The 13,599-nt window shown below is 42.3% G+C and overlaps 1 protein-coding gene across 1 annotated transcript in view; it reads left to right on the top strand.

Moving 5' to 3' along the window:
* The first annotated feature begins 417 nt into the window (after positions 1-417).
* The window catches only part of CTDP1 (CTD phosphatase subunit 1), a 100,534-nt gene continuing 87,352 nt past the window's right edge, over positions 418-13,599 (top strand). The window contains exons 1-3 of the mRNA XM_042839943.1: positions 418-512; positions 10,092-10,175; positions 13,046-13,139. Coding sequence (XP_042695877.1) covers positions 10,135-10,175; positions 13,046-13,139 — 135 coding nt within the window. The 5' untranslated portion in view covers positions 418-512; positions 10,092-10,134. The remainder of the gene's footprint in view (positions 513-10,091; positions 10,176-13,045; positions 13,140-13,599) is intronic.

Genomic DNA, 13,599 nt, shown 5'->3' on the forward strand with positions numbered 1-13,599 from the left:
CCGTTCTCGCTCCCGCGGAGCCGCGCGGCTGTGCCTTTAAGCCCGGCCGGGCGCGCGGCGTGTCGCGCCTGCGCAGTAGGGTCGGCACCGGCGGCGGCGGCTGTTGTGGCGCCCCGTGCCCCGCAGCGGCAGGCCGCGGCCCACTGCCAGGCCGGCGGCGGCGCGGGTGTCGCCATAGCGACCCGCCCCGGCGGGATGGAGGGACCGGCCGAGAGGGGCGGCGGGAGTGCGGCGGAGGGCTCCGCGGGGCCGATCGCGGAGATCCGGGCGCCGGGCCCGCGGCCGCTGCGGTTGCTGGAGTGGAAGGTGTCGGTGGGGGCTGCGGTGCAGATCGGGTCGGTGCTGGCGCTCTGCGCCCCGCTGCCGCCCGCCCCGCGTCCCGCCGCGGCCTCACAGGGTTCCGGCGCCGGCCCCCGGCCCCAGCGCTCCGGCACCGAGCGCAAGCTGAAGGCGGAACGGCCCGGCGTCGTGCGGGAGCTGTGCGCGCGGCCCGGACAGGTCATCGCGCCCGGGTGAGTGCGCGGCGCCTCGGAGCGGGGCGGTGCCGGCGGGAGCCGCGGGCTGCAGGTGTTTGTCGGGAGCTGTGCCGCCTCGTCCGCGGCGTAAAGCGGGGCTTCTTCCGCCCGGTGCTGGCGGGCTCTCGGAGTCCTGTGTTGAGGCACCTGTGGGAGCTCGGGACGCGCCGCGTTGTTTCGAACCCGGTGTTCCAAAGGCAGCCGTTCTGTGCCGACTCCGCGCGCGAGAGCCGCACGTCTTCGCTGCGGGGTGCCGTGAAAGCGGCTCTGAGCTTCAAACCTACCCAGAAATAGCGTGCTTGAGTTTGGCGGCTCGGCCGTAAGGCAGCATAAAACTCTGATACCACCGGGACGAGTTACTGCTTGATGAGAAAGATGTGACTAGCAAAGTGCTGCAGCGAACTGTTGGAGTTGCTGGGCACGGTGCAGATACCATCAGGAGCCTAAATGCTGTTAACCTTACGTGTGTCTCAGTGTGTAAAGCTTCACAAGCATCAATCAAATGCTGTAATTCAAACTTTAAGAAGGGCAGGGGGTTAAACGAGAGAGGCTTTCTAGTTTAACTATGGCTCTGTCTTTGTAAGATTGCGTATTGGCCAACTTTTAATTTCCTAAATGCCAGCAGCTAGATACGGCCTCTCAGATTTCTAGGTTGAACTGGGCTAAGAGCTTGCTACCCTAAACTTCAAGCAGTTTCTTTTTTCTTGACAGGAAACCATCGAAACCCTCTACTTCCTCTGTTTTAGGACAACAAGTTATTTTCTTTTATTGCAGCTCTCTTGGTTGCTGGGTGGGTGCAGCTGGGCCTAAACTTTCGTGATTGAAAAATCACCAGCACGTAGGCAACATCTGTGTAAAGAGATGCTCTCAAAGATTCGGGAAAAAAACAATAATTTTATTGGTGGTAGAAGATAGTGCAGAGGAGATGAAGCTGTATTTTTCCTGCTACAGAAAGCATTATTCTTTCTGAGATAAGATTGTGTCATTCTGTTATGCTACATCAGCATTCAGCTGCTACATCTGGTGTAAGGTGAACGATCTCCTGGTGTCTGGTTCAGAGCAACGTGCCACAAATGCTAGGAGTAAAATAGAATAAAAATGTGTGTAAAAATAGCACGCTAAAATTTTAAAGTAGTGTATGTGAGATGAAATTCGTCTTGATAGCACTGTGTGGACTGAGAGGTGAAGTTCTGTGTTGCATTGTATTTTTAACTAAGAACTTGAGGGGAAAAAATGAAACCCAGTGTGAATTAAAAATATTCTGGCTGTGGTATAGCAGCGTTTCAGGTTCAGCTTTATGTTGTAAGAACTTTGGACTGGAATGCACCAATTCTTAGGCCGTTCTTGTGTTGATTTGTTTAATTTTGATTCACTTGATTATAATAAGCGCTTGCTTTGAAACAGAAAATGAATACTGTTTTTTATTACTGTTGTCCCTAGCTTCTGAAAATACTTGTCTTAAACTGACAGCAGTTAGTTGTTAGTACTGACCTTTGCTGAACTGTTCTGGAGTTCTGAATTTTCAGCATGGTTTCTTACACACTGTAATGTGTTTGGGTAAATGTAGAAGAAAAATTCAAATGAAGAGGTAGAAAAAGCATGACGTGAAGGCAGTAGGGCTGGTCAGCATTTGCAGACATAACTGCGTGTGTTCGGTAACGTATAAGATATGTTAGCAAGCATTTTAGCTCTTGCCTGTAGCTTCCCATTTTGTGGAATGGAAGTAAAAACATTTCCATCTATCAGCAATATTTGCACATGAAAGTTGTTGGCTATGTATAGTAGATGCACGTAATAGTAGTTGACTAAAATATAGTAATAGCTGCTGTAGGTAATGGGGTAACACAGCTGAAACTTTTTCGTTGTCTCCAGAGGGTTCGCTTGTCGCTTTTCCCATTCCCAATCCAAGCTATCCAGGATCCTAGGTGCCATTTGCTGCTTTGAGAAAAGTGGGCTTGGTCAGTTTAACCCCTAATTCTTTGTAAACTGAAGATATGTGCAAATATTTGCCAGTCACATAAACACTGTAGGCATACTAGTTCTAGTTCAAATCTTTTTACTTTAATTAGAACATGAGAATGTAAATTGCTTAAATCTTTTTGAGGATAAATAATGTGACTTGCTGTAAATTTCTACATTGTCATTTTGGCTAACTTTATTACAATAATGTTTTCTGTTAAGATGTGTTTCTAATGCCTGCTCGTGATTGGTTGTATTTTTTTGTTTTAATCACATATGGGCTCAGATAAAAATCTTCCAGGGTATGAAAATAACATGCCACGTGCAGCACTCAGTTTTCTTGTAGCTTCATTTCCTACTTCTTGGTATAGGCAGTGGCTTTAGCAATCCTCCCCTTCATTCTGTATGGCCTTCGCTGAAGGCCTTGGTGTGTATTGCACTGGCAGAAGCTGCTGACATGACTCACCTGGATGCTACAGGAGGAAGCTGCTTCTTGATTCTTCAGCAGTACCCATCCCTTGCTCCAGCCTGCTGGATTGGTGTGCAGAGGGCTGCAGGGAGGGGGTGGCTGGAGTGAAGATTGCAGCCTGGGGCAAACAGGAGGTGGATGTTGCTTATGCTGGCGTACGTGGGCAATCAAATACCGAGCCAGGGCTGACTGAGTATGACCTGCTAGGACTGTAAATAGCAGGGATGACAGCAAGCAGGTAATGGAAGGTCTTTGATGTTAACAAAGCAAAATTTTCATGGGTGGCAGAAGCAACAAATAAAACTTCATGAACTGCCGCGCTGCTCTGTGTATAATTAATGCTAGTTAGTCATCAGAGTTAATTGTTTCGAAGCTGTGACTGGTGTGTTAGGATTCTGGACTGGGACAATATTTTGTTTTATGTGAATATTTACATTAAGTGTTTCTAGGATTAAGTTGTCCTCTTCAGGGTCCTAATGATGGGATCAACTGCTGAAATTCTCTTGCAGTGTTCACGCAGAATCTTCCAAAAGATTTATTCCCTGTACGTTTAGGTTAAATACCTTTCTGTCTTAAATAGCTGTAGTGGCTAAAACTTGAATTCTTTTACAGAGCGTAAAATAGCTGAGAGTTGTAATCAAAGTCTTAATGTGTCTGGATTCCAGTCAGAGCTTATTTTCTAAGAGATGGGCGTGAGTTCTCTAACACTGTAGATTGTGTTGTTACTTGGTTGGTTTTTATCTACAATATCACCGTTTGTTTATCTATTGTCACAAAGCCTCAGGGTTCATTTACCACCCAAGATGAGGCAAACGTTTAAGCTGGACCTCAGTACCTTTCATCTTGGAGTCTTGGAGAGGAATGAAGCACTGATCAGTTGCAGGTTTTGAAGTGGTGACTGTTGTAGTAAAATACTGAAAAAACAACTTGCTGTTTCACTTAAACACAGATGTTTTCACAGTGTCCTGTTGAATATTTAATGAGCTTCTTAGAGTCTGCAGAAGTTGCCAAATACTGAGGAATGTTGAATAATACCTAGAAATCCCTGTTTACTGTATCTCTTACCTACTTCCTTTTTATATTTGGATGCATTCTGTTTTTATAAGTGATGGTATCCATCTTTCCAGCCTGTTTCCTGTGCTTGTTTTTTCCCCTTCATATTCTGAGTGCTGATGCTAAGAAAGCTGCTTTTAATGTGTCTGTCGGGTGAATTTGATATTGAAAAGGGTTCAAGCTCCAACTGGTTTTCATTCCTTCATTGCTTTCTTCTTCTCTTCCTAGTTCTCTGGCACCTAAAAGCACCTGTTACAGGTAGCCGTGTGGAAGGGTTGAGTACCCTGTGAGAGGATTGAGTTCTCTGTTCTTTATGTGACCATTTGTTTTCCCCAAACTTCCAGGATTTTCTTTGTCGGGGGAATGAATCAGCCTGCTCAGCAGGGTTTGGTTGGAATCAGACATCAAGTTTAGAAGTCACCGATAGAGAGGCGAGGCAGTGTAGTGTGGCTGTAGAAGCCTTGTGTGTGTCTTTCTCTTCAGCAAGGCTTCCCTGCATCTGGGTTTTGTGATTGCTTCCAACTTACAGGAGAGCTGGCTGGAAGGAATATGCCTCCAGCTTCCACCTATCTGGGTGCTGGAAGCCGTGTAGCTGAAGCTGGCCTGATCTCCTGCTTTTCATCCTTCCCACCCAACCTTCTGCTAAATAATCCGGACTGACCAATACCTTCATCTGGCCTGGTTGCCTCAATAGGAAGGCAGTGTGGGAAAGGGAGCATGTAATTTCAGCAGTAGCTGGCATTTTGGTCAGATCAAAGTGATTGTAGATGTTGTAGGGATTAAATTATAAGGTGAAATCAAGAAATAACAGTAGTGAGGTTGCATATCTCCCTTACTACATATTGTGTAATTGTCTTTAGTGATGAATTGCTTTTATGCTTACTGAATTTCTCCCAAACTGGTGTATTTCCCGTTGTCAGAGCTTTTGCTGTAAGCTGGTTATCTTACTTGAGCTCAAGGATTTTGTCAGCACATGTGGAATCCCGTGGGCCAGCAGTGAGATAGCTCATGGGGCTGTTTTGTGCTGTCATTGTGGATATGTTCCAGCACAATGGGATGAGACTTTTACTTTAGTCATCTGATGGTGCTGAAAGAACAGATTTAGGGTGTCTGGGCTGATGCTGGTTGATTAGTACAAGATGTCATCCACTGGAGTTGCCTACATCCAGAAGGGATTTTTCCACTTCATATGATACAGCATAAAACTCTGCAGTATGCTGTGTAGGTTACTTCTAGTGGATGGAGGGAACATAGCTTAAATGTGATCTCTGAATGGAGAAAGTGGCCAGAAGTTGGAAGATAATGTAACAGTCTTTATTAACAAATGCAGAGTTAGAGGGATTGTAAGAAATCTGTTGTGTTGGTGTGATATCATAGAGTCACAGAATGGCCTGAGTTGAACCACTCTGATCATCTAGTTTCAAGCCCCTGCTATGTGCAGTGTCATCAACCACCTGACCAGGCTGCCCAGTGTGCCTTTACCTAGAGGAGTGGAGAGCTTGAGAAGGAATGTGCCTCAAAAGAGTCTGAAGGGATCAGAGATGGGTAAGCCTGAGCCCTTACTGCTTGGCTTTGCAGCAGTTCATCTGTGACTTGATGTTGCTGGGTAACTGATGTGAAAGTCTGTCAGTCTGTGGTTCAAGAAAACTGTACTTCTCATCCATAGTATTTTTCTTGAGGTATTCAAGGACTCTGCCTGCTTCCTGGCAGATATTTTTGGGAGTTTTGTGGGTTTTTTTAATTTCATGGTTAAATATCTAAGGAATTAATCCTTCATGGCGATCCTTCACCTTCAAGGTGATTAGGGCTTTGAAAAATTGGTGCTATGAAACTAGAGTCCCGTATAACAGAAGCTGTGGTTGGTTGTTACAGTAAATTGGGCTGTAGGGCCCTTTGAGGTGGTTCTAAATGCTGCAGCCGCACACCACAAAGTGGTGCTCTGGTGTAAGTTAAAAACATCACTTTTGCAAAAATTGTGGGTAAATTAACCTGCAGAAGCAGGCTTCGAGTTGAATGAGATTTTGCTTGTCTGCCAATCTTGTCAAATGACAGCTAAAATACTGTGCACAACTATGTGGTGGAGATTGGTTGGATGATTCAATTGTGCTGGGTGTTAATAATCACGAACCTAGCATGTTTTCATTTTTACCTATTGACAATTACTTGATGATGATCTCTTGAGCATGCTGCAAAACTGGTAGGGGCAGAGGCTTTTAGTTTGTAGGAACCTTATTTTGCTGTAGTAGTGCAACTTTGCATCTTGTGCTGTTCACTGTTAAGTCATACGGTGTCAAGTTGAGGTCAGCAGCTTTAAGTGACAACTGTGACAACTTGGGGGTTGTTTATGACTGTTGTGGTATTTCTTTATCCCAAACTGATCTAAGGAATGCACAATTTTTTGGGCTTTCCATTTATGTAAGTGACATGCAAGCAGGAGGCAGTAACTTTATGGCATATGAGCAGTCAGTTTTTCCATTTGTACATCTGACAAATCACACTGTAAGTACTATGGTATTGCTTGGTTTCTTTGAAAAGACTATTAAGACAATTAAAAGGACTATCAAGACAGAGCCATGACTTGACTTCCCTGGCATGGAGGTGTTCAGCTAGCACTGAACAAAAAGGCAAGATAAACGCTAATGGCAGTGACCTCTCTACTGTAAGGAGGCTGTTCTGTGGGGTGAGTTGCTGATGCTGCCTCCATCCTCCATGGCTATTAGCCATTTTCTATAAATGCTTGCAACACTGTCATCTTTTCCCCTCAGTGGCCTTGCTGCCTTTGTTTTTCATTGCTGGAAATGTGTGATTATGCTGGAAAGGCTGATACAAAAAGACTTTAGGAGGGTGTTTTTTGTTTGTAGTCGCCTTGCTTCAGTGAACTGTTGCAACTGAAACGTGGCAAATTGGATCACAGATGAGACAACCTTCTATTCTGACTTTCCCGTTGAAATTAACCTACCTAGAAGTATAGCCATGGTTGCATTCATTACGGACTTGGCATGTTTTTGAGTTAACACTAATGACCAGGCCTTAGGATTAGTACTGGCATTGACTTCCTCTGTTAATGAGAGCAAAATGCTGATATCGAATTTCATGAAAGCTTTCCTTCCACCACGCTTTTTCAATCAGCAGCGTGAGAAAACAGGTACTTTTAAAAGGCTTATTTTAGAAATAGACAAGATGTGTAAGTTTGGGAGTGCTGTGAGAGCAGTGATGGCCTCAGGGCTGTCCTTTGCATTCTGATGCCATTAGTAAATGTTTGTCCCTGACCATGATTATTGCAACACAAATAACATTTTGTTGCTGTTGCACATTCAGTGTCTGTTTCTGATTTACAAACACACCTGGGAAGAATGTGAATAAGATCCTCGAGTGAGTTTCCTTATTTCACAGAATCACTTCAGTCATTGTATAGATGTGTGTGTGTACATATATGTAATAGTGTGCACAGTCCATATTGGTGCCTTGTTGCAATCCTTCAGGTATCTGGCTGCTATTGGAGTGACCTAGCCCCTCTCACCCTATCACACATAAAACATGTGCCATTCACAGCCCAGTTGCTCTCCCCAGTGCCTGGTTTGCTCGCTGTCTCAGCTCTGCAGATCTGGAAAAAGGCTTTTTGGAAGGGGACTGTATTTTTCTCTGACAGTTTTCCTTCGAGTATTATTGCTTAATGAGCTCGTGGATTCTGCTTATCACCAAGTGGTTCCTGAAGAAGTTCTCTGAGAAAAAGTAAGGTGCTGTTAATACTGCCAGCAATAGAATGTATTTGAATGTAGAGGGGATTAATTTCTCCTGCAGAAGTGGAGTAGGGAGCAGCTCTTTTCTTTTAGCAGGTTTCTGACATGAGCTGGACGATAAAAGAAGCAGAAACCCAAAGCTCTTTGGTGTGTGCAGCCATTGAAGACAGATATGCAGACTTCTGTTCAGAGTGCTTACATCTGATAATCGACTTGGATCTTGGCTCTTATATTTTGAGAATCAGTAGCTAAACAGTAAAGGGAATGTTTCTGGATCTGAGATTCACAAAAGCCACTTTTTGTTCCACAGTATGCTTGTAGCAAATCTACTTTTTAATGTACATTTACAATACGTGCTAAAACGTAAGTGGGTGAAGTGTTTCAGTGTGCTTGAGTAGAGTTCAGGCCTTCTTTCAGCAGTTAGTATATGTTGTTGGTTTGCGTTTGTTTTCCTCTGGGAGAAGTCTGCTTCAGATCCTGGCAGCTGTGCTTGGAAGTTTGCTCAGCTCAGTTGTACAGTGCTGACAAGTTCACTGGTGCTCCAGGGTTCTTTCTCTGTCCTTTGGCTTAGATTGCTGTCAGGTGCTTTTGAACTCCAGTGAGCATCAGAAAATTAGATGTTCTGGTTGTGTTTAAATGTGCAAGAACAAAACTGGTTATTAGTGGTGTCGTTGAGTATGTGACAAGTTAGGGAGGTGATGCTTAGGAAAAAGTATCTGTGAGTAATTTACAAGTCCCAATTTTTTTATTTTTTTATTTTTTTTAAAAAAAAAGAAAAGAATCCCTCCTCTGAGATCATGAGTTTAACATGAACAGAAACTTTTGCATGTCCTAATTTACATCACGCCTTAGCTCAGGATCATACCAGCCCCTTGGCTGCATGTCTGGAGGATGATGTTAGGTCAGATGCAAGGTAGAGAATGCCTGAAGATGCTTCTGCTTTCCAAGGTTGCATGAAGTGACCACCAGGCTATTGAAAACAATTAAATGGGCACTCAGTTACAGTATAGTTGGTCATTGTAAACTTTCATGCACGTTTCTGAGTCTTTAGTTGATTTTGAAGTTTTTTCTTGGACTGTTCCAGTGTCTGTGTAACCTCAGGTTCGTGCACTGAATACAGTGTAGATAAAGTTGAGCAGCTCTGGCTTGCTCCTTAGTGTGAGCCGGGAGCCTGAGTAAGGCAGATGAAGAAGGAAGTTCAGAGATGAACCAAGGTAAAGGAGAGGTACAAACCTGTTTGTAAAAGTGAGAAGGGAGGGTGAGTCAAATGATGGAGCGTGTATTTGGGGAGATGAGAGGAGAGCTGAGTAAGCAATAAAAAAAAGTTGCCTATAGTGAAGGATCACTCTTTTGCCTTCTTGTGAAGACCCACTGACTGCTTGTGTTCTATGAAATATATACACTATTTGAAAAACAGAGGTCCTAAATGGTTGCAGAGGAAGACAAGATATAATTGCCAAGCAGATGATGGGCCCCGTGTGGAAGGATCTGATCTGCCCTTTTGTAAATGAGAACACTAGCAGCAGGATGGCATATGAAAGCTTTTATTTAAGTACACCTGATCTGAATCTAGTTTCCACAGATGGGGGAAAAGACCCAGCATGTGCAACAACTGCAGTTTTGTTAGCAATTGTCAGTCCTGGTCACTAGGAGACTTGCAGCACAGTGGAAGCAAGCCATTGCATGTGTTGTTGGAAAGGAGAATTGTTGGAACTTTCAAATGCACAGTACTTAAATTTATGAGTGAGAGATGTGAACAAAGATGAAGGTTTCTTTCATGGTGCTGCTGTCTTGCTGCAATGCACATTTGAAACCGAAGAGAAGACCCTTTCACTCAGAAGTTGGTTATAGAACTGGGTTGTTTTTTTTTTCCTTGTTCTGTGTTTTTGAAAAATTAGAGGGATGCAACAGCAGTGGTCATGCAGTTGGAGAAGCTTTGTGGTATCTGAACTAAATGTGACTGTTATGCTTAATCCTTAGGACTTCTTTTAAACTCTGTTGAAGGAAATGGGAGGAGTGTCTTGTAGTGACTGTTCAAGTACTTGCGAGAGTAAAAGAAGCACAGCAAAACACTTCTGTGAAAAGACTGAAATAATTCATGTTCTTCCATGGCTCAAGAAAATCACAAACCAGGATGAAATCAGTATAGAAACATTTATGTATTTGATTTTCAGTAGTACATAAATGGGCAGTTATATCTAGCTGAGTATAACCTGTTTCTGTACAAAGAAGGCTTCTGTCTCTTGTTTCCTCCGCTGAGGCCAAAAGCATGTATCTGGCTTTCAGTTTTCAATCAGTAATCTAGGTATCTGAAATCAACGTGCAATAAATTGGATGCTTGTATCTCTTTTCCAGGGGTGTCTTGGTGAGACTGGAAGGATGTAGCCATCCGGTGGTTATGAAAGGTTTGTGTGCAGAATGTGGCCAGGACTTGACTCAGTAAGTATTACAGCTCGCTTTCTTTTGAGCTTATCCTTGCTTGTGATTAGGAATTCACATTCTTCCTTCTGTCATTTGCTTTGCTTCTATGTTCTGATCCTTAGTAGTTGTGAATCATATCTGTAAGTACACCTGTGAAGTTGGAGTAGTAACTAGTAGGGAGAGAGGACAGTATTCACTCTGCCTAGCATAGTCAGAGCAACTTAATTTTCAGATTTCAGCAGAAAGCACTCTTTTTAAAAAGGAAAAAAAAAAAAGTTTTGACTATGTAGTGAGATTCTTGCTTTAAATTGAGTGACCTGAACATGTTGTTTCCCAGTCACATCATTAGTAGTGTCATTATATTAAGAAGTGTATTTCTTAAGTGAGAAATTGGCATTCATAGGCAAAAATTGGTGTTTCTCATGGATAAAGTCAGTGTTCAAAGAAATTGGCAAGGGCTGTGCCATTGTTGCAGGCTGCTATAATTCACTGTTTACACAAGGCACTTGTTTTGTTAACCTGAAGCAGATTTTCAAATATGTGACCTATTTCTAAGTTGCTGTGGTCACAGATGCATTGTTTGGAACTATATTGACTTGTAACTATTATACAGATTCATAACTTGGAATGCAAGCCAATAAGAGGCCACGTGGTACTTGAGGTACAGCTGTGGTGCACATCTACAACTCTGTCAACTGCATATTTTCTCTCTTTTGGTGAAGATGAATGTAGGGAAGCTTACTATCTTAGGGAGAAAATGTTAAGAGTGTAAATGTAAAGGTGTAAATTGTCCTTGTTGTGTGTGCTTTTCTTTTTGTATGTCTGTAACAGGGGAGCTGAGAGGCAGAAGTTGTGTTGACCATGGCATAAACATGAGAATTTCATCTGTGCAGGTGTAAATAACTGTGGGAAAGGATCAGTATAATTCATGTCACCTTTCTTCATTTGCAGTGTGTCTGAATGGGAGCTAGCTTATCTTTAGTGCTTTTAATTTAAGGCTTTAGAATTGTTTTCAATTTTTTATGAAATACTCTGCTGTGGAACTAAGGGAATTTAAGCCTTAGGCCAAAAAAGCAAGTTCAAAATTTGATTTTTCTTCTCCTTTGTTCTCTCATTGCTTGTACAGTTGGTAAAGAGAATGTTTCTTATGCAAATTACTGATTCAGCATCTGTTTTCAAAAATGAACTGAATGGTAGACCGGATTTTATAAATGAACACTGAGTGCTCATTCCCTTTGGAAGGAAATACTGGGGTTTCTTTTTAATTCAGTGTCACCATTAGGGATTATTTTTGAGCAGTATACCATAAACCAGAATAAACACACTGAGTATTGGAAGTCTTAGAGATTTCGTAGCCCAGATAGTGGTAGGATGTAACTTTAAATGAAAGCTTGATTGTTGATATTTTATAGACAAGTACTTGGCACAAAGCAAACCTAACATGAAGTTAGGATAATAGCAAATAAGACTTTTCCTGCCCTGAAGGAATACTTGAATTAAGGCTGAAATATAGTAATGTCCAAATGTTGCTATTATTTCATGAAAATCTGTACAAATTTGGGTTTTTTGGTGTATTCAGTTTTCTCAATATAGTCTGCATCAGAGAGCATCTTTATGTTACACAGTATTTCTTACACCTTTGGAATGAGGCATTAGATCTGAGCCTACATCACAAGGCAGTTTAAAAGCATCAATGCTTTTTTTTGCTTGAAGAGAAGCCAGTACAGACAGTTCACCAGCAGCCTGCTAGGTGTTAACCAGCAGTGCATCCTTTCCATTACACAATTTCTTTGCTTGTTTGAGTGGACCAAGTGATCTCTCTCTCTTCCCTGGATTCAGGTAGTGCTTCCAAATGCTGCAGTACTGTAGAAACTGTCTGTATGTGACTGTTTCTTTGTCACTGCGTAAAGGCCCCAGCACAGATAAAGAATACTCTTTTTTCTTGGGAACTTGTGTAAATTACTTGGTGCTGCGTTCTCATGAAATGAAAACTGAACGAAGTTTAACTTTGGCTGTAGATAGAAAATTTTGTCCTTGATTGGAGAGAGGTACATAAAAGAATCAAAAGATGCGTGTGTCACGCAGCACTGAATTTGTACAGTGATTTTTCCAATGTTGATGAGTCAGAAATAGTCTTAAAAAATGGTTGTTCACAACAGATTTGTTTGCTGCAAGCTAGGAATGCTGAAACAGTGTGGGGTTGGTTGGTGTGTTTTAAGGAACTTCATACTTGTACATGCTTGTGTGTAGATGTACTCATCACACGTATACTCTTACTTACATGATTTTGAGTGCATGTGTATAGAATGTGCATACATAAATAGAGGCTCCAACTCAGGGTGGTCTGTGGCTCTGTAGTACCCCCTCCAGTGCCAAAGGGAAACGTATGTATGTTGGATGGGTTTTTTGGCTACTTCTTTTGAAGCAGCAGTCTGTGTAAGTTGCTCTGCCACGCACAGAGTAACTTTGTATATGGTTTGCATAGATTGATTTCATAGTCCAGCTTGCAGGAGTAAGTAATTGTGTGCTAAGCATTTGCAAAAAGGGAAAATAAGTTCTAAGGGTGAATGGTTTGGTAGCTAACAACTTATAACTCATCACATTGATCAATGTGTAGACGCTTTCTTCACCTTGGAGTCTTTATATATGGCTGTACAGAACAACTAATTACATTGAATTCTTCTGCAAGGTTTACATGGAGAGCTTCTTTTGATACATTTATACATTTTCTTCAGTAACTTGCATTACCAATAACCTGAAATTACTGATTACTCTTAATCATTCAGTGTTCTGAACGTGACTGCTTCAGTACTGCAGGCTTTACTGCTTAACTTTTAATTCACTTCACTTTTGCTCTCTTCTAATGCCTCTTTTCTCTTTGTGGTTAGGATTCGAAGCAAGAATGGAAAACAGAATCTACCATTATCCACAGCAACTGTGTCTATGGTTCATAGTGTCCCAGAACTGAAAGTGAGCTCTGAGGTAAGTATAATTCTTCTTTCCATGTTCATAACCTTCATTTTAGGTTAACAGCTGAAAAGTTGAATTATAGCTTATTAAATATATAATTAATTATTTTCTTCAACATTCTTACATAAAGTGTAAGGGGACGTTTGATGATGAGCATCAGTAGCCTAGAGGTTTTTGTGTTTATGCTTATGCAGATTGATTGTATCAGCTTTTATAGTATTTCTTTTGGGCCTGCGTGCTGAGAATATGATGCTTGTGTGATAGTACATAGGAAATACATTACTTAAGTGTTTGTGTGTCACAAAACTGACAGTTTGTCAAAAGTTCAGTTGTTACTATTGTGTGTTTGCAGTTTGCAGTGTCTGTGAAACCTAGCTTCACCATGGTCAGTCAGGAGCCCTGAAATTGGGCCTAAGAGATGTAGTCAAGACACGTTCTTTACATCTTACCTCCATCTTAAATTTACTTCCTT

This window comes from Centrocercus urophasianus, unplaced genomic scaffold (assembly GCF_019232065.1).
Source record: "Centrocercus urophasianus isolate 14NV4802_14NV808 unplaced genomic scaffold, USGS_Curo_1.0 seq_11, whole genome shotgun sequence".
NCBI classification, from domain to species: Eukaryota; Metazoa; Chordata; class Aves; order Galliformes; family Phasianidae; genus Centrocercus; species Centrocercus urophasianus.